Here is a 23,588-nt window from a genome sequence, read left to right on the forward strand (position 1 = left end):
CAACACAATAGAAAACTAAAGTGAAGTAAAACACCAAACTTAAGGCACACAATAGTATACTGTTTATTATGTATTCATAATGTTTAATACRGAATATTACCTCCCGTTCCCATTAATATATAATAAAATTGGAGTTTCCCTCTCTTAACAATCAACGTTTCAAACAAGCAATTTATCGTAACAACAATTGTTAGCTATAATRTATAAGACATAGTTATATATCAATTTGAAAACACAATGTAATAATAGTATGTAATAATTAAGTGAATTTGCATATTTGATATTTTATTAACTGGTTTTATAATCCAATAATGATTTTATTACTAAAAAATTATCAATATATAATAATATTGATTAAGCAATAATCATAGTAATATTAAAAATAAAAATAATAATCTTACTATTAATACAAAAATAACAACAATTTTCATCATATAATATTACTGTACTATAAAATTAATATTAATATACATACATATAACAATAAATATATTATTTATACACTTGATTACCATATAAAATTTGATGTTACTATTATATTTTAAATGAATTTTAGCAAAATTATAACTAATAATAAATATTTTTTATGGTAAAATTATTATTGTATGTAATAATCATATAAAATAAAAAATAATATAATATAATATAATATAATGTGTATGACTTGTCATAATATCTTATTACATATTTTATAAATTCATGTGACAGTACACAGAATATTCTTAAGGTAATTCTTATGGTGAATAATATATGATAAAAATATGTAACATTTTATAAATTTTAATTTTAACATAAAATCGAGAATTATTATACATTTTGAGTTTTACTAGTTTTTACACAAATGTTTTTCCATATATTTTATATATTTTAGTATAATGTAATAAACCAAAAGACTTTATTGCATATAAAAGTAGAAACTCTCTCTCTCTCTCTCTCTCTCTTCTACTTCAGGCAATTGAAGCATTAAATATATAAAAATGCAAAAAAAGTAATTTTAAGACGACTTTCACTCAGTTTAAGCTATTTTTCTTGTTATTTGCGTTAAAGAAATTTTATGTTATATTGGATTTGATACTAAATTTTAGTGAATTATATCGATCTTAATCTAAACACTGAATACTATTTGGCTTAGAAATAATAGTTTTATGAGTAGTGCTATTGTCGACAATATAATACATTTGACAATTTAGCACAAAATATAATGCAAGTTATTTAATGCCATATAATAATAAAATAATTAGTTTTTAGTTTTAATATTTTCAAATTATTTGTTTCTATATATATATATATATTATGAAAAATTTACTAATCCATTATAAATCAATTAAATATATGTCATTATTTTTAAAATGTTATATAATTTATATTATAACCTTATAATAAAATTATAATTTTTATGCAATTTATTATCWAGTGATAGACTATCTTTAAAAAAGTAAATTAATATTTAATAAGTTTGAAGTATAAGTTATGAAAATTAAAAAAAATAAATTTTATAATTTTTATTTCAACAAAAAATAATAAAATTAACTAATTTCTCACTTAAATGAGTTTCACACAAATTATCTTAAGTTGCGATATATTTAAAAAATAATCTCAGTTTATATGCATTGAATGCTAATTAATATATTTTTTGCTACTTTTAATTTTACCGAAAATAATTTTATACATCAAAAAAGATAAAATATAATAATAATAATATTAACAGTGAATATCATTTATCTAATATATAGTTATTTAAGATAACATATCTTTCTAATAGCATATATACATAAAAAGAAATGCAAATTATTTCATAAAACATTTGTCACTTTGTTATCATTAAATTATTTAAAACTTTTTTTCTGTCAAATTATTTGAAACAAGTGTTTAACAATTTATGGTATTTTTTGTTTTGTTTTTTCTCATTAAATCTCTCTCTCTCTCTCTCTCTCTCTCTCTCTCTCTCTCTCTCTCTCTCTCTCTCTCTCTTTCACTTTTAAAKGCAAACCAAATGAATAAATAACTCAATAATTATAACATTTTCTAATCATTAACTCCAATCTTCTCAACAAAAAAAATGAAAACTTGTTTATAAATAAAGATAACAAAAAAATCTTTAAATTAAAAAACTAATGAAATTTATTTTTAATTTATTATTAATAAAATCACTTAAATTTAAAAGTGTCTAAAAAGGTTTAATAAAATTATTTAAATTTATATAAAATATGCCTTTTTTACTAAAAACATGTTAAACATAACATAGACTGTAATGAAAAAAGGCTTACAATATATTTGTTATTTTCATTATATAAACCCTATTTGTGATCATAAGATATGTGTMTAATATTTATGAGTTATTTATTAGTTCCTCACAACTGTTGGTGACCTCTAGTGTGACAACAATTGACAAATCAATTGGTATTTCAAATATAATATGATTTGTTGTTATTGTTGTGTTTTATCGATAAGTTTTCAACAATTGTCACCAATTGGTGTCACTTTTGGACATTAAAACTAATGGATATATTTTAATGTCTTATTTTCACAAAATCTACTGATTTTTTGTCAACCGATGTAAACAACAAACCAATCGATAATTTGATCAAAACTTGTCATCAAATTATCAGATGATTTGATGTTTTTATTACTCTCATTGATAATCATTTATTTGATAATTTGTTGATAACTCAAGACATGGAGGAAGTGTTATATAATCATCTGTTGGTCGAACAGATCTTTCGGCACATCCGATGCATTCGTCARCTGAAGAGTATATCCCGTGTTTGTAAACTTTGGCACAACTGTAGTGATCGTGAAGTGAAGTACCGGTGCTGTCGTCTTCAGTTGGATCACATCTTCTATTGTTTTCCAATTGAATCGTCGGTATTGTCGGACACCGATCTCAATGACATATCTGATGAAAAACCTTTTGTATTATCTGATCCACAATTACTTATCAAAAAACTTTGTGAATATTACCGAAATGACATCCAAACGATACCCGAAATGATTATTATGTTTAACGCGAAGTTAAGCCGTGAAGACGGTTGGTATTCGRCWCTTAAGGTTAACGCTTACCGCAAATATCTTCCAAAGGACTGTATGTTTATTCATTTGGAGAGTCAGACCATTATTGGCACTTCCAGTCATAATTGCAATCCATATCCAGTGGCCAATGGATTGGCCGGTATTTCACATTTGCTGTTATCAAAGATTAGCGGCGTTTCTATAAAAGTGTTTTTTGATGACGAAATACAAAAGTCATTAAAAGCAGATCCAGATATCAAATGTATTATATTTTTTGAATCTTCGGCAGAGTTTGACCGGAAGGACAGTTCGGGTCAATATCTGTGGAACAGCTGTAGTCATCATATGTGGGATGTTATGAAAGAAATGAACTTTAAGTTAGCATTTGGCGGCACACGTCTGGCCGCTATCGATGTCTGTGACGGCCAACAAGCGACTGAACCTCATAAACCTTTTGCATGTATAGTGATTAGTGGCCAGAATGTGAACGCATGTAGTCTTGAGATTAAGACAGGAAATGCCGAATCAACTGAAAAGTTATTAATTGAATTTAAGTCACGACTCGGTTTCAATGCTGACGATCAACGACTGTCCACAACATTTGCTTTTGTCTTCTGTCGTGTCATTCCCTACCGATTCAACCGTTACTGTCATTTCAAAGAGGGTGAGCCCTCACAACTCATTCATAAGATCTTTCCAAACGTCACTTTTATTGGTTCAATAAATGTGATGAACTTTGGCCACAATTATTGGCCGGCACTGCCATTCAAGTCCGATGAGGACAGCAATTATCGGACCACACATTTTGACAGCACTATCATTGTGTTGGTTAACATATGTAAGGATTCCCATAAATTAATATAAATTATACAATAATTAGTTTATATTAATTTAGTTTTAAGAAATTTATTAATTGAAGACTTATTTTATAAGAATAATAAATACTTTATTTTTAATAAAAGATTTTATTGTAAATTATTTTATTTAATATATTCTAATCTTTAAAAATTATTTAAACCAAAAATATCATATTTCATATTTAAAAATTATTAACTCGATATTAAATTTAAAATAGTTATATAAATATACTATAARTACTAATCTGAAAATTGCTGTTTGTCTTAATGTAAAATAATTTGAAAATTTTCATTAGGCGTGGTTCACATATTACGTTAGCACTTGAGGGGAGAGGGGTTAGACAAAAGCGAACTTTTACGAACGAGGGGGAAGGGAGGGGTAGAGACTTTAAGAACCTACGCATTTAGATAATATCTTATTTCTTGAGGTGGGGAGGGGAGGGGTAGCGATTAGGGACAAGCGAACGTAATTTTTAAATGACTACATGCGAACATAGGGGAGGGAGGGGCTCTAGATTTCTTAAAAAGTGCGAACGTAATATGTGAACAGCCCCTTACAAGTATTACTCTTAATCTTAAATGAAGATTAATTAAAATTATAATGAAAAAACTAATTGTTATAACAATATATTTATAAAATACAACTTTTAATAGATTTATTTATTTATTGAAGATAACAAAATTGAATTTAAAGTTTGTATTATTATCTATAAAAAAATATGTGAATATTGTGAACATCCTTTCTATACTGTCTATCAAATGATAATATTTTTAATTTGTAGTCTAGTATTATAATTGTGATGAATCATAAAATGTTATTTAAAGCGATAAAATTAAATAAAATTATTAAATTTATTGATTTTACAATATTTAAGGATTAATTATTTATTGTTAATAACTAAAATAGTTTTTTTTGATGGCAAAAAAATATGCTGTATTATACAATAAACTTCATATAAGGTATATTGATATTAAGTAACATAAAATTTGTTTATTAATTATTTTTGAGTTGCAATTTAATAAGTATTTTTTATTTTAACAATTTTATAAAATAATAACTCAAAATAGTTCAATCAAAAAATTATATACTTATAGTGTGTGACCAATTCAATTGCCAATTCAAAAGTAAATTAAAGTTAATGTTTTTTTGCTGAGAGTCGTCAGTTTATAATCCATTGGTTGCCATCAGTAAACCTCTACAGTGTCTACACAATACATCTAATAATACTTAATTTTTTATAATATTAAAAAGTACTGTAGGTTTTATTGATATATTACTCTTTTCGGAAAGTGTATGCGTATGGTGTCTAAAAAATTAAAAGCTAAATTTTTCAATTAATATTATTTAATTGCATTCAATGTATGTGCCCTATTGTTAAGCAACATTTAAACATTTGTTAAGTAATTTTTGGAACCCTTCCACAGAACAGCTTTTCTTCTGTAAGCGAAAAAAGAGATCGATGTCTTCTACGATATCCTCTATTCCTCTCAGGTTTTAACCATTAAGGAATGTCCCCAAAAATCGATACAAGTGATAAACTTATAACTCAATATCGGGAGAATAAAGTGTACGATGAACCATTTTTATTAATAACACCATATCTTTTTTTAGTCACTTTTAATATTTCAAGTTACCTTCTGTTAGCTATTTGCTTAGGTGTAAAATCATTAAGAATAAAAAACTCAAATTTTAAAAATATAACCGATTTATTTAATATTATCAGAGATGATAGTTAGTTTTACCAATAACTTAAAAATCATTTGAAAAAATAATTTTGTGGATCAGGGTCGTTAAGGTCTCACAAAACGTCATAATTCACAACTCATTATCTTAAACTTCTTTGACTGTCTGCAATTGATCTGTAACCATCTAAAAATATACCATATTATTTTTGTATTTGATAATCATAAATAAATGTATCATAATCAGTTTCAAATCGATTGACGTCTTTAATAAAGTTTAACAGAGCATTTTCGATATCATGACAAACTCGAAATGAGTTCAACATTTTTTAAAACGATTTAACAAATTTTTCAATTCTTTCAGCCAAAAATTTGAAGTCACAATTTAAAGATAAACATCTTATCTCATAATTAAAAAAGTAAAATCAGTGATACCTTTAAAAGTTTTTACAGTAATAACATTACTTTTAGAACATACATAATGCGCATACACTTTCCGAAAAGAGTATTATTGGTTAAATAAATTTCCTTTGTTATCAATATCATTTATACATTACATATAAACTGTAGTTTACAGTACATCAATAATACTGTAGTTACGGTATATAAATTAATTGATACGATTTTGTTTAATTTTTTTAATTATATATGATATTTTAAATTTACTAATCAAAATTGTTGTACTTTGAAGTATAGACAAACAATTTTAAACTAATTATATTGTAATATATAATAACTTATATTAAGTAAAACTATTTTTAAAACTTATACTAACCTTCAATTTGGTGCAAACTCTGTTGTTTCGTTATTATAATCATGTGATAGTTAAATGACAGTGAAATTAAATAAAAATATATATTAAATCTACGGTATTTTATACTTTAATATATTCAATTTTATATCAATTTAACTTTTATTTGTTATTAAAAATCATCTATATATGTAATGTATATACTGTAGTATATTAAATCTAAATTAGTGATAAATAATTTCATACGATTTTAATACATTAAGTATAGCATATAACTTTATATGATATTTATATTTACCTGTATTTGCTTTAATAATATCAAGTTTTAAATGATAAATGAATTTATTATTGAGTTAATTACATAATAAAAATCTAATGCAATGTAATTTGGTGTGGAATTAGCATTTTATTTTTATATAACATCAAAGCTATTAACTTATATAAAGCATTGCTATTATTGTTTGTAATGCAAAATTTGTATAAATATTATACCTTATAACAGTATAATTATAATAATTTACTATAACAAATATAATCAATTTATACATTTATAACATATTTATAACCATTGGTTAGCATATATTGAGATACATAATAATCTATTAAAATATAATCAATTTTAATCTATTTATCATTACTTAAATTAATGAGCAAATAATGATGTTATATATAATAGTAAATACTATATAATTTATTTCTTATATCATAAATATACTGTAAATTGATGTCAAATTGTTTTGTTTGTTTTACTTGTTGTTCATATCTTCAGCAATTGAGAACATGTCTAATAACGAGTCGATATTTGAAGATAACTCAGAGGACTGGGARCCCAATGATAGGTAAGTAGACTACAAAAATACCACAACTTTTTTACTTTAATTAGGAAATTATAGTCCAATATAGAGATAATATATAAATTAGACACAAAACTTACTTTCTTTAGCAAACATAGCGTTAGTATTGATAGCAAAGCCAACACCAGATATAAGGCGTGGATAAAGCAATCATTAGTTAATAATGACTTAATAATGGCTAATATCTTCAGATGGTTAGAGCCCTCGCAGTTGATTAAGTGTTCCCGAGTTTGCCTCAAATGGCGAATCTTTACACAACTAATTGCTTATAAAAGACATTACTTTTCGCATCAACTTTTGTATTATCCGTTATTATCAATGCAATCATCACTACAATCGGTACAAACATTTGATGATAAATATCAAAATATTTTGAACCAATCACTGGAAAATCTAATTGAAGTCTACAATAATTATGTAAAACATAATAAATTTAAAGAATTTCATTTTATTATTGTCTTTTCAAGACTTGAGTTCAATGAAATGCAAGTATTTCTGGCTAATCATTACCTCCCGGATGATTGCACTGTTGTTCACATCAATTGTCGCAATCATCAAATCTTTGGTACCCAAGAGTCACTTCTAAGAGATCACCGAACTTTGACTTCAGATCAATACATTGAATATCAGTCACAGTTTGATCTGTTGTCCGGAATATCAGTATTATTGACATCACGATCGGTACCAGGATTTCAAATGGATGTCTATCAAGACTCTAAAATAATGGACATTCAACCAGATAGACACCTTAAAGGTATAGTTATGTTACATATATGGCGATCACTTTATGGACATTTTAGTCGATTGAAGACCGATAGTCAATATTTTGAACATTTGGATCAATTTATTAATAATTGCAATAATAATATAGCGTTTGCCGGCGTGACTGTCGATAGTTTGGTCACTTCTCATGTTAATAGATCCCTTCAGTACATCGATTATATCTGTTGTATAACTTTTTCAGGACCTAATGCTTATGCTTTCAGTTTTGTTATTGATTTTAATGACACAGAGATTTATAACAAATTATTACAAATAAACAATGATTTAAAATTTAAAATCAAATCAAATCCCAAACTAGAAACTATTGGTTTTATTTTTGGTGATAATGCCARACATGCAATCATTGAGTTGAAAAGCATTTTCAACAATTYAATTAAAATCATTGGCTGTTCTGGTATTGGACACGGTTTAGACAATAATTATTCACAGATATTCAACAATCAATACAATGGCATCAAAAACAACATTAATAAGAAAAACTTATTCTTCAAAAAAGGAAAATGTATTTTACTTGTCGTGCAAATCAACAAAACATATATTAATTAACAATTAATTGTGTCTTTTATAATTTTTAACGTTTTTTTAAATGAATAAATTGACATATTTTTGTTAAATTTCAAAATATTATGTCGACAATAGTCTCTCTTTTAAATAAAAGATACGGAAATTTTTGTGACATTGATCTTTGTTTGTGATAATTGTATTTTCACACATATGGCAGTTCATGGCGATGACCTAACACCTGACTGACCCCATCAAAGGACATCAAAACAATAAATTTTTAAAATATTTAAGATTTTTCAAGACTGTTATCATAATATACTTTATAAAAACTTATCGGTTCGTAGATTTCATATAAAAGTGTCACTCCATGACAGTCAACATCCGTGACATTACATTATTTAGTCGTTTAATTGACACAAATTGTTTACCAAAATTTATATATATATATATGTTATTTATTATTATTACTTAATTTACAATTTTTATTWAAATTTAATACATTTCTTTTGTGTAAAATGCATTTATTATTAACTTTGATTCTATTTAATTTTATTTCAAAAATAACAATTTTAAAAAAATTATTATCCTAGATATGAATGCAATTATTGTTCAAAAATATRTAAATAAAAAATATATTTTATAAACTWATTAAGATTTATCAACAATTGATATTTTTAAATAATATAATAGATAATTATATTCAACTTATCAATATATAATCTGATAATAACAAATAAAAATAAAATTCATTAAAATCTAATTAATAATTACCTTATATTCCATGTTTGATATAATGGTGTGCTTGAAAAGGACAGGGATATCGTCGGGCACAGGATTCTCCTTTAAGTGCATCCTTTGCCACATTATAATACATTTTGACGGTCGGTATTAATTGCAATTTAAAGTCTCGTCTCTCCACAGCAATACTATTATATTTAAAATAAAATATTTTTAATTAAATTTTGAAACATATATTAAAAAATATGTTTTATATAAACCCGAAAACATTGATTATAGCGTTTTCAAAGACCGGTAATTTAGGTTTTTCACCGCTTTTTAACACTTGATAATAGACTTTACAGGTGTAGTACTTCTTGCAAATAGGATTCTCGATTTTTCTTGCCTTTTATTAAATCAATTAATTAACATATATTTAGATTAATTAATTTATTAATAAACTTACGGCTAAAGTGCTTTCAAATAGTTTTAAAAATTTATAGGTTTCTTCATTATTAAGAAGTGGTAATTGTCTATAAGTATAGGACTCATTCACCAGTGATCTCTTACGACGACCCAAACTACTGAATAGACCTAACGATACAACAAAATTGTTTAAATAATTTATTAAGTATTAAACTATTGACTTACCTGCTAATGGAGATGAACCGGTAGTTAATGCAATAATAGCCGGCAACATAGTTAGTCCATATAACAGACCGCTCATCATTAGAGTACTCATACCAATCTGTCGGGCCATCGCTGGATTGTAGACTGGATTGGCATATAATAAACGATTTGGTGATGTTTGTGGAGAATTGATTGATGGGACAGTAGTTGGTGTGTTGTCTACAACCGGAACAATCACTTGTTTCCAGTGCTCCTCATTATCACTCTTAGCTGTCGATACCTTAGTTGTCATGTTTTGTGGGGTCTGTGTTGGCAATGATAGCTGTGATGTGGGAGTCGTTTGAATTTTATTATTAAATTTGAAGCTATCGATCAACTTATAAGTGCCGAACACTTCTTTGTCAGCATTATATCCGTACAAATCATGAGATAAACTCAATACAAACAAATAAAAACAATAATTTACAAAATATCCCATTTTATCATTTATATTACAAAACTTATGTTTAAAAAATATTAATTTTTAGATGCATTTCATAACTTGAAAAATAATTGTCATTCGATAAAACAATTTAGTAGAAAATTTTTTGAAAACTTATTTCAAACTTTTAAATATTTCAAATAAAAGCTAAACTCAAGACAACAGTTGGTTGTCGGGGCTGATCCACACCCGCTAGTCGTCCATTAGACATAAAGACACGCTTTGATGAACTCAATGACAGCTTAATACCAAACAAAACGATGAAACACTTGGACTATAAGAGACAAACACTACTTTCTGATCCGTAACGGGTTTTGGCTAATAAAAGACAAACTTATCAAACGTTACAATAGATGTGTTTTTATGCGTAAGTGAGTGAGTGAGTGTGTGTGTGTGTGTGTGWGTGAGTGTGTGTGTGTGTGTGTGTGTGTGTGTGTGTGTGTGTGTGTGTGTGTGTGTGTGTGTGTGTGTGTGTGTGTGTGTGTGTGTGTGTGTGTGTGTGTGTGTGTGTGTGTGTGTGTGTGTGTGTGTGTGTGTGTGTGTGTGTGTGTGATGTGTGTGTGTGTGTGTGTGTGTGTGTGTGTGTGTGAGTGAGTGAGTGAGTGAGTGAGTGAGTGAGTGAGTGAGTGAGTGAGTGAGTGAGTGAGTGAGTGAGTGAGTGAGTGAGTGAGTGAGTGAGTGAGTGAGTGAGTGAGTGAGTGAGTGAGTGAGTGAGTGAGTGAGTGAGTGAGTGAGTGAGTGAGTGAGTGATTGAGTGAGAGAGAGAGAGAGAGAGAGAGAGAGTGAGTGAGTGAGTGAGTGAGTGAGTGAGTGAGTGAGTGAGTGAGTGAGTGAGAAAAAAGAGAGAGATTTTACAAAAATCAATAATATTATAGTTTTTGATCATTTATTTATTAAATCTATCCGATAGATTGCAATACACTATAATAACTTAGAGTTTACCATATTATATATAATTAATAAATTATAATTATTATTAATATAATACTACAGTATTATATAATTTATATTTCTATTAAAACTTATTATTTGTTTAATTTTATATAAGTTTTATCAATACTAAATACAAAAACTAAAATTTAAATATTATTAAAATAATGATTTTTTATAAGTTTTAAACTATAATCTATAAATCTGCTAATATTATAAAATTAAAATATATCTAATCTATAATAAACTATCAATAACAATTTTTGTTTACTGATGTAAAATCACAGTAAGATTAACAAAAATTAATGATAATTATTTTATTACTTTTGACGACAAAATATTATTTTTTTAGATTTTTTATTAAATTAATTTTTATGACAATTTGTCTCTATTTGCATGACTTAAGGTATTACAAACTCGTCTTAAATTTTAATTTGATTAAAAATCTATTGATTTCTACTTTCATTTTAAATAAATATCGGATTTTGAACTCAAAATATAAAACACAAAAAATCAATGATTTTTCAAAATATTAATTTGACTTTCTTTTAAATGTTAGAAAATCAATATTAAGTTAATGGCCACACATTTACAACTTGGTTTATATCATATAAATTTTTATAATATTCACTAAAGATAATGATAATATAATTTACGTTATACGTAAATAATTTAAAAATATAATTATAATTAATCAAATTTCTTTGCTGTAATTATAATAATGAGATTACCGGGATAATTATGATTAGATAATGAAAATATGTCAGAAATAAATAATAATTATTGTGCAAAATATTATTTTTTATAAGAATTATCTCTAAAGAATATAAAAAATAATAGTAAAATATTCAAAAACAAAAATTCATATCATATAAAGTCATATCAAATAGTTTTTTGTGAATTTTACTATCAATTCACATCACTATTCAAATTGAGTTCAATTTCCAGATGACTAACAAAAGTCTTCTCTCTCTTGAAAATTCAATACAAAAAAAAATATATATTTATTCGTATACTTATAATGTATAAGTCATACATACATATAGTTAGATATATTACTGCAAATACAGTATATATTGTATAAACAGAAGTATTTCTATTATAGTTATCCTTCAGATTTGTTGAATAAAAATCCTTTTTTCATAAATCACAGCTCAAAAGTTTAATGGTTTGCAAACGTTTTTTTCTTTTAACAATATATTGAGAGAAAACATTTTAAAAATGCATTTTCTGGTGATATCAATATTACATGACTTTATATATTGTAAATAAAGATTTCCAATAATAAAATATGAATGAGTGTTCAATTCAATGAAATTAAATTCAATGGTAAATATAATATTCAAGTCTTAGGTTTTCTATGCAATATAAAGTGAAAAACTTTTTTCAATATTTTTCAATATCTTTCTCTGACTCTCTCATGACTTAACAATATTTGTTGATTCATCTAAACATTTGTAGACATTGATTAAAACTATATAAACGATTGATTTTGACTTTGATTACATTTCAAGGAAGTCTGCAAATATTGACGTATAATATATTAAATATAGTGACTGTATATGATATATATGTGTGTTTGTGGGGATAAAACAAATATACCACATCTCTCTCTTTTTCTCTCTCTCTCTTTCTCTCTCTCTTTCTCTCTCTCTTTCTCTCTCTCTTTCTCTCTCTCTTTCTCTCTCTAATACATTAAATTTTATGCTCCATTAAAATGTTTGACATAATAATAWTAATACAAGAAATACAATATYAGATTATTTAATTATACTATTTYTGTACCRAAAATATCAAATATATAGAAATCATAAAATATATAAAATATAGTATTAATAAATWTAAAAACAGTAGTGAATTGATATGAAAGCTATATATTAACTTTGTTTGTTATTTATATTAAAGACAACTAAATTGTTTGGATGGCTTTGACTTTATCTATAGTTTKACTTATATTTGTTACGATTCCGGTTATATAATGAACACAATATATACAGTGTTTGTGATATATGAAGTGCATTCAATTGACTATTGATTTTGAATTACACAATAGTTTTGGTGAATCTATTTTTGAGCTCAAATGTATTATTGAATCTACAGATACTCATAATACTGTATTATATATTAAATATATGCRATAGTATCTTACAATTGAAGMRAACATAMAATTATTTWTATAAATGTTTAATTTATTATAATTGTCAAAACAATTCATTTTTTGATATTAGTTAATATATAGTATAAATTCTTTTAATAACAACACGTCTATTATATAACAGAAAAATAGTCATTAAGAGTAAACATCAAAATCCATTGGTATTTGTCTTATATTCAATAGTAGTATATATTTAGTTGTAAAAATTCAACACAAATTAGTCCAGTCATGCATTAGTTTATATGATTTGAAATCCAATGCATGTTTGTAACCAACATTTCTTACTGTTATTATTGGATATAAAAGAATTGAATGGACAACACATTAGAGACTACTATATAACAACACTATAGAAGAATAGATATCAGAAATTGAGTTAATATGTAATATATTTTACTATATTTTCTATTATTTTTCGATACAATTGTTAGCTTAACATTGAATCCACTTTTATATTCATTTTCTTTGGTAAAGACTGTCGTGTATTGTGTTTTGGTATCATTTCAAACACTTTCTTWTATAGAAAATAATATCATTCTTTAGTAYACAATATAAACCATAAATTGTTTGAAATCGGATAATAATATTTTAGTTAATTTTTATTTTGGTTTTTATATACTTATTAAATAAAAAACAATATAATTGAAAATTTTGCCAATTTTATTAAATAATTTTATTTAATTAAATTTCACAAAAAATTATAAAATTTACAAACAATATAAAATTTAATATAAATTATGGGTTTTGTGTAATATAAATATAACTTTGACAATATAACGKTTTWYTATATGCTATAAAATAAYCTGATGTAGGTCTCGCAAYCTAATCCTAATTATAATAATAGCAATATACATCCTTAATCAATAAATTAACATTAATTAAAAATACATTCAATTAATATTCAATATATTACATGACTAYTTAATGTGRTATTTGTGGATCAAAAAATAACGCTACATTRTCAAACCTATATGACACTATGGCCATATATATATATATATATACGGTATATATAAACACATATACATAAACATATATACTGTATATATATATGTCGATGTTTGCAATAATGATTTCTATTAWCAATTGTTATGTGTTAACAATCTGTATCTCATTGTCAAGTAATCCCAATCGGACAATATATTCAATATTACAATATATATATATATATACTGTATATTACTGACGCAATTTGCAGTAATTTGGTACAATATCATTGTTTCTGTTTATAAATTATAATATTTATATTGTTAAAAAGTTGGATAAAATAATTATACATAAATTTATATATTAATAAAAAACTATTGAAATATTTTTTTATAATTGGGTTATCATAATAAAAAAAATTGTAAATGATACTACTAAATAATGTATGCTATTTATACACTAATACTACAACATTAACTCTACATTATAATTTTTGCTAATTACAAAATTGAACAAATAGTTTAGTTAAAAAAATTTTAATTTTTGATAACCTTTCATATAGTGTAACAAATGAGAGAGAATTTTAGCATTTACTGTATATATTTCATATTTATTATATACAGTATATACTATATACCATAAGAACAAAGACAATACAGTATATATATATATATTTATATTATATTTGTATTTTTGATAAAAACAAAATTCATAAGAATATTCTTAGTTTTATATGCTTTATATAATGTGGTTTATATGACACATATTATATACGGTATATAATATATAAATATAATATAACATATATTTATAACATTACTATATCTATGACTTTTTATCTATTTATCAAAACACATAACATATTCTTCTCACGAAAAAAGTTGACTCAAAACTCAATGAAAATGTTTTGCCTCTCAATACTCGATAAGGAATGTGTGTTCTCTCGACTACTAAATTAAATTTCTCTCTCTYTCTCTYTCTCTTTCTCTCTCTYTCTCTYTCTCTTTCTCTCTCTCTCTCTCTCTCTCTKTCTGTCTGTTTCTGTCTCTCGATTTCTTTCTTTTATTTTGTATTTTCTCTATTTTCTCTATTTTTAATAACATATTTATAGTCGTCTATAACGACAAATATGTCTCTGTTTTCTTGAAATAAATGATTTTAGTTGAAATGTGTGTTTAATATTTCCTCCAAAAAACATGTCATTCATTGCATTATTTCACTTTCGTTTTGTAAATATTTTATTTCACTTAAACTTAGTTGATATATATATATATATATATAYAWATAWATACCAAACATATCATAAATGTTTAAATATTTCTTTTAAACAATTAAAATTTTAACTTCTCTCTTAAATGCTCAATTTAATATTTTTATTATACTATTAAATTAATAAATTTGTCATTAATAAAAAGTTTTATTCAATAAAAGTTAACAATACATTTTTTAAACAATTTATTTTTTATATAATAAATAAGTAATATTTGCAATACGATTTGTTTAAAAAAATAATTTTGAAAATTACAGTAATTTTGCTAATGATACATAAGTTTTTTAATTGTTTTATTATTTTAATWCATTATTAATACATAAATAAATTAATTTAATAAAACTAATTTTAAATATCTTATTTATTAGTCTAATATCTTTATAAAAAAAGAAAAATTCAAAATTTTGTTAAAACAAATCATTAAAATTAAAATCAAATTATACACATATTTTATGTTTTATATTTAGGTGTTAATTCTAAATATATAAAATTTATAAATGAATTATTAAAAGTCCTATTAATAGCAAAATATTAAATAAAAGATAAAATAAAAGAAATAATTATTGAAACAAATATTATTTTTAAAATAAATGTATATTAGAGTAAATATATTTAAAAGCTATAGATAATTTTAAATATAATCATTATTGTTTGAAAAAAATTTAAAATAATGTCTTTCAAACAATTATATTCAAATTAATTAAAACTGAAAACAAGGTTTGATTGCTTAGACTAAGCAATAGAAATATTTTGTACTAAATGTGAAATTCAAATCACAAAGTAATTTGTATTTACATTATATCATAGTTTGAATTTACTATTTGCTGACAAACGCATGAATGAACAAAATATTTACAATTTGAGAGCTCATACTTTTGGGTCAGTTTACGGCTACCACTGAGTCTATACTATTAATGCCATGAATTTAATATCTTTTCCTAAAGATTAGTGAATAAAAGTTTTAGACAATTCTTGAGGGATATTATTGGACAGAGAAAACACTCAAACAAATTAGTCATTCATTTCTTTATTTCATTAAATCTCATCTCATTTGCCATTTCAATGAAATCAAATAAAATTTCTATAATTATTTAAAGTCAACACTTTGTTTGGTCAATGACTATACTAACTATTAGACGATTAAATTGATGAAAAATGCTAACAATAAGTCAATAAAATTTATATACTAATACATCTATTATATGACACTAAACTATAGCTGCTAATGAKTTAGTTTTATATTTTTAAAAATATTTATGTGAACTATATAATAGATAACACACTAATAATATATAATACATAACAAAAATAAATTACACATAATTTGACTAATAATTTAATAAATCTTATATATTCTTCATACTTTACATATTCAAAAATTCAGTTTATAATAAATTGGTTGAAATTATTATTATTAYTTTATGTAACAACTTTTTAGAAAAAGATAACTTTTATTAATGAATATTATTTTCTCTATCGTAATAATAGAAGTAATAGAAATTATAATAAATTGCTGTTTAGAGTATATAATTGTTGGCATAATTTTAGATAATGGATCAAAAAAGTAAAGTAACCATTAATTGTGTCGTTGATACATAAGCTTATATTAATAGGGTTGTAAATTTTTTATTTTAATGACAAATTTTTAGTAAATTTCCAAAATATTCTTTAATTTTTACTAGCATATAAGATTTAATTTATTTTATATAAAGAAGTCAAAYTATAAATTATAATTAAAGTATATTTTTAAAAATAATAATATGTATTTTGATTTTTATATAAATATATTTATAATTTTATGAAAACTTTTATAACATATAATTTCAGCAAAATATTTATTATAAAACAATTTTTTAAATAAATTTTTATATTATTATTGTTAAAAACTTACTGTACAGTAGTAATGTATGAAAATAGTTTACATTTTGTATTATAATAAAAAGCTAAATAAAGATTAATTTTAATCTTTATCTATAAAATTGAAGTATTTATTTGCATTAAAACTCAACTAATAATTAAAAAATCACTAATTTTTGTGTCTATCTATTACTTATACTTTCTAACTAAATATAATGAGTCACTTAATGACTCCATTGACTCCAATCCCATATATTTGAGACACTTATCGATGAAAAAAAGTTGTTTTTCTTTATAATTTTAATAATAAATTTCATAATAGATTGTCTTAATGTTGTTTTTTCAGCACAATCTGAATAATGGATTTAATATTCAATTATTTAAGAGTTTTATATATTATAATATTCAAATCTCTCTCTCTCTCTCTCTCTCTCTCTTTCTCTCTCTCTCAAAGTTTTATGACTTATTTCTGTGATAAAACCATTAAATAATAAAAAAGAGAAAAGAGAGACTAATCTCAATATAAATATCATTAAGGGGTAATAAAATTTGCAAAATATAAAATAAATTTAATGTAATATTTATAATAAACATAAGTCAAATGTAATGTATTGTCTGAAAAAATGTGTCCAAAATATTTATCCATAAAATAATAGTCAATTGTGTGCACAAAATTCATTTAACAAATTACTAAATGTATTATTATTACACACAAACTAGTGATTAATGAGTGAGAAAATAATTTAGCAATAAGTTTATGGCTTTACTTATTAAATGATTGAGAGATACTGATATCAAACACACCAAACATATATACATTAAGAGAAATAACATAAAAAACAAATCCTAATCTAGACTTTCATACAATTTATCGCATTTTTCTAATGACTTATGTGTCTAACAACTAGACTAACCAATTGTACCGATAAATACTGTATTATATAATTTATATTCAATAGAAATATTTATGTTTATGTTTACAAATGATTTTATTGTAATTCAATTATTTTTTATATATTTAGATATAAATAATTATTTAAAAATTTATAATATTTCTGACAGAATATGAGATTAAATGAAATTATTTAAAAGTAATTATCCATTTTAAAAGATAACATATTCAACACATTATATGTTCAAAAACACAGTTGTGATATATGCATACATAGTATGTAAAAATRTATAACAATTATATAAATTAAAATATTAAAAAATAAAATATTTAATTCTGAATTCTGAATTGTTTGATATATTTTGACATTTCTACAAACAACATATAACTATAGATATTTGGTATCATTTGGTGCACCAAAAGTCATGTCTATTACATACAATTTTTGGTATGTGTTATATCACGCCATTAGATGATACTATCATTTAATTCTTTAACATTAAGATCGATGTCTATTATATTTATCAAAAGACCAATCCCTGGGTATTGGTGTGTATGTATGTATGTATGTATGTATGTATGTGTGTGTGTGTGTGTGTGTGTGTGTGTGTGTGTGTGTGTGTGTGTGTGTGTGTGTGTGTGTGTGTGTGTGTRTGTGTGATGCGGGYAATAGGTATAACATATATATATATAACCRATTGAATGAATTTCGATAGTTTGGTGACACTAAATAAATGTTAATATTATCACAAATATATAAATAACGGACAATATGTCAAAATTATTGCAATTCATTGGTTATGATTAAAGGCACTCATATAAGGCAAACAATACATTTTTATTGAATGAATGTGTGTTAAACTCATTAATATTACCTCTCTATGATTATTACTCTTTGTTTTTATAATTTATAAATTTTATGTTTTGTTAATATAAGGGTGATTAGCAAATTAACTATAAAGATAAAGAGTAAATGCATAATGAGATTATGATGCAAAACRATTAAAACAAAATAAAATAAATAAAATTGGTATTATTAAATAACATAAACTTCAATGATTGCGTGTTTAAGCATAATATAAATACTGTATATACTGTATTGTATTGTATATGGTATCATATTTTACTAAAAATGATTGTACATTACTATCAAACTTATAAATCAAACAATAAAAATAATTTTTCTAATATACTGTAGTGTTGTGTACATTATTGTGTGTTTTTGAATTGTTTATTTTTAAAATATGTCACATCCACAAATATGAAACATTTATTTTTATTATATTTAATTTAATTTTAGGCATTTATTAGTTTAAATTATAATAATTTTTTATAATTTTTAATGAATGAATCAATATAGTATTTATAACACAATTCATTACAAAATGCATTACATTCAAAATTGTATTAAAAAATTATTGATTCTATATATTGTATATATATTTGTGTATTGAAATGATATGCAAAAGTTGACACATTTTGATAATTGAAAGTTTGCTATGAATTTTAATTGCTTTTTAGATTAGTTGTGTTTCTGGTGKTATTGATGTCACCAATTGGTTGTCCATTAGTTGTTAGATATCTAATCTTTGCGGCGACGAAACCCCAAAATTGACTCATATTTTTGAATTGTTTTCTACGGCACAACCAAATACCGATGACAAGTGCAACCATAAAGGATAACAGCAATACTACCAGTGCTTGCAATGCCATTATTATTCGACAATTTGGTTGTTTATCAATTGCCTACACTTGTATTTAGTAATAATGTTTGTTAAATTGACATTTTTATTTAAATTTTATTAACAATCATTGTCTCGCACATACATTTGTAATAATTAATACATGTTTTAAAATATAATTGATTGTTAACTAATAATTAATTGCAAATTAATTTATTTAATGTAAAAAACGAGACATTCATTGAATCGATAGCTAACACATGAGTTACATATTATTGCTTGTGATATGTTGTAAATAGTGGTACTATTAATCAATTAGTCAATGAAAGCAAAGGCAACACTTAATCCCAACACAACACACATATTGTGCACAAAGTTTTATATGTAATACCATATACTCGTTGTTATTCTTTACTCACTATTACTATAAGCCATGACTTTATACCGTATATCTGATACAGAATTTCTATTTTATATATCATTGTGTGTTCAGCTCTTAATTGAATTAATTTTATTGCTATAATTACCAGTAATTAATGTCTTTCGCAATAAATTAATTTAAGTTATGTTATGTTTTTTTCGATATCCCAGTCCAATGGTGCGGAAAGTTATGTAGTCTTCACATGCAATCATTTATTTGTTGTTCAAGTCTTATACCTTTAAAAGAATAAATCTTTTTTCTGTTTTTCTATATTTCTTAGTGACTCTTATTTGAAATGCATTGTATAAGAGGTTTCAAATTGTATGTCAGTTTATAACATATTATAATGTGTTTAGAAGTAAAGCACAAATGAAATGATGTTAAAAGCAAACATTCATTAGAATATAATATATAAGTCTATTAGCAGTCAGTGAATAAACAGTATGTTTGTTATATAACATAGAATATAAATATAGAGTTTTTACTTTATTTAGATGTGATTTCTCTTGAATTTAGTTGCATTTTCTTGCACTCAATTCCCAGATATTCTATTAAGCCATAAGTCAAGCAAGTTTTGGCTCTAATTATTGATTTTTCTTTACTTTATTTGAATTGTTGTCGATATTATTCACATGCAATGAAAATAGGCTTTGAATTTATTGGCAAAGAATTATTTGAAATCAAAATATAAAACACTTAAATATTGTATACATTTTTGTAWTATTAATATATACATAGACTATATAGAAATGAATTATCGGATTTAACAGTGCATTACAATAACAGTCTAAATGCATAACAACTTTATATATTAATGTTTTTGCATTAGTATGATATCAGTGGCTCTCGAGTCACACAACTGATGACAGGTCTGTCTGTCTGTKTTACTCTCTCTCTCTCTCTCTCTCTCTCTCTCTCTCTCTCTCTCTCTCTCTCTCTCTCTCTCTCTCTCTCTCTCTCTCTTTCATAGCTATTGTTCACATCTGTTGTCTTCAATCATTACCCGTGCGATCGGCAATATTTGACGCAACGAAAGGGACAGTAATTCATATGAGCCATAGGATAGTGAATGCTAGCGATGGCAATGTCTCTCATGAGAGACAAACAACAAAACAAATTACATTTTCAGTAATCTCTAATAGATTAGGAAAAAGTAGGAGTCATACAAATATACAGCTTTTACTGTTACAAACACTTCAATCAAATCAACTCCTTATGACAGCAAAGCTCTCACTTTCTATAAATGGCTTTAATATCATTTGAAAGCCTCGTCTCTATTTCAAGTGATTTACAAAATTTATGTTTACTTTAAAACTTATTTTCAAAGTTTTTATTACATTTTTCTCAATAATCAAAACGAGTTCTCATTTCTCTAAATTTACTCAAACTCTTAATGGAAATCGGAATTAGATTTTTGTTATATAATTTTATATATAATGTTATATAAAAAAAAATAATAATAATAATAATAATATAATGTTATTTTTTGTTTTTATAATTTTTCTATCATTTAGATTTTATGGGATATTATTTTATTGACCAAAAATAATGTTAACATTACAATCATAATCTTTAAAACATTACAAATATTGTTTGAAGCAAAGATTTATATAGTATATATATATATATACAGTATATACAATTTATATATAAATATTAGCTAAACATAAATTAGATTACATTACCTGATTATTGATTACATAAAAAATATTTGACTTAATAATATAAGTAAGCATACATATAATAATGCACACACTAGATATCAATTTCAATGTAATCGTTGAAATAAATAACTTTTATAATATATTTTGCGATCAAATATAAGTTTATTATTGCTATTTCTTTCACTCCATTTTTTGCTCAAAAAAGACTAAGAAAACATTGTTTTGTCATAACGTTTACATAAAATAAAATAATATAATGACAGAGAAAATGGTCAATAAAATTGTTTTGTCAAATATTTTGCAATATAACAAGTATTTATTATATAACTATTTATATAATACTTTATCAGAATAAAACTTGTTATATATATATATTGCTAATATTCTTATAATAACAATAGTATTATATATGMAATTATCAGTATATAAATTATTATAAATTGAATGAATTGCACACAATTTAATAATTAATCAGTAAAATGTTGTAAATCAATTTTTATTTATAAAAATCTAGATGATTAATATTTTTGTCATTATTTTTATTTTATTATATAACATAGTCATGTATGTGTTTGACACATCACGCGATGAGATTTAAAAAAATATTTTAAAACAAATTATTTTTTATATATTTTGTCAGTTATTAAATCTAAAAAGGTTTTATATATGTAATAATCTCAAGTGATTATTGACTGTGATAAATAAAATCATTTATCTGCTAAATGTATAATAATGATAAAAACATATTTATCAAAGAGAAAATTTTAAATTATTTTTATTTTGTTGACATAACATCTATCAGCTATAGTCACTATATTTTAAAATCATAGACTTTACTGCTATTTATTATTATCTCGTTATCAAAATGATTTAGTTTTTAAAAGGAAAATGCGTTATTGACTTTACTTTATCGATCAGATCGCAGCCCATAATTACTTGAATAATAGAGACTAAAATCATAATTTTCAAAACATATGACACAAAAAGTTTTCCAGTTTTGTTGAAATGTTAGGACAGTATGACTGCAAAGACACGTATTGTACAACTAATGAGTGTCGACAACAATTCTCGTTAGCTTTTAGTTTAGTTAGCAGACAAACCCTGTATCTTATATTGTGTATACAGAAAACTATAACTAATAATAATAATAATGACTAAACTTTTCTACTCTTTTTTTATTATAACTGGATATAATACGATAACATAGTATACTATACTACTATATATAACTAGTAATGTTTGTTAAGCTACCGATTCTGTAGAAATATTCTTGTGTATGACTGTGCAGTTCATACGGTTGTGTTATAAACACCGGAATCGACGCATTCGGTTGTCTTTCATCTGTCGCTTTCACGTGTGTTTGCTCTCCGCCTCTCAAAACCATTACAATCGATATCCAGTAGTGTTATATAATGTGAGCTAACGGTGCCGTTTCGGCCAAACAGTCATTTCTCACACATCCACACACATTGGGAGCCCCAGCATTGCCTTTCCATTAGAAACACATCATCAATAATAACA

General features: G+C 24.2%; 2 protein-coding genes across 2 annotated transcripts; one reads left to right on the forward strand and one right to left on the reverse strand.

Moving 5' to 3' along the window:
- The first annotated feature begins 2,397 nt into the window (after nt 1-2,397).
- Nucleotides 2,398-8,687, forward strand: LOC128965836 (uncharacterized). The gene is made up of 5 exons (XM_054312614.1): nt 2,398-3,847; nt 7,070-7,139; nt 7,244-7,453; nt 7,622-8,139; nt 8,659-8,687. The coding sequence occupies exons 1-5, from the start codon at nt 2,677-2,679 to the stop codon at nt 8,685-8,687; spliced, it is 1,998 nt and encodes a 665-aa protein (XP_054168589.1). The 5' UTR covers nt 2,398-2,676.
- A 526-nt stretch (nt 8,688-9,213) lies between these two features.
- Nucleotides 9,214-23,451, reverse strand: LOC128965837 (uncharacterized). The gene is made up of 5 exons (XM_054312615.1): nt 23,363-23,451; nt 9,810-10,222; nt 9,625-9,752; nt 9,440-9,564; nt 9,214-9,367 (listed from the first exon to the last, which is right to left on the reverse strand). The coding sequence occupies exons 1-5, from the start codon at nt 23,449-23,451 to the stop codon at nt 9,214-9,216; spliced, it is 909 nt and encodes a 302-aa protein (XP_054168590.1).
- Between the last annotated feature and the right edge of the window lie 137 nt (nt 23,452-23,588).

Source organism: Oppia nitens, unplaced genomic scaffold (assembly GCF_028296485.1).
Source record: "Oppia nitens isolate AA-2021 unplaced genomic scaffold, nextdenovo-longstitch-racon4-pilon3 scaffold18_pilon_pilon_pilon, whole genome shotgun sequence".
In the NCBI taxonomy this organism is placed as follows: Eukaryota; Metazoa; Arthropoda; class Arachnida; order Sarcoptiformes; family Oppiidae; genus Oppia; species Oppia nitens.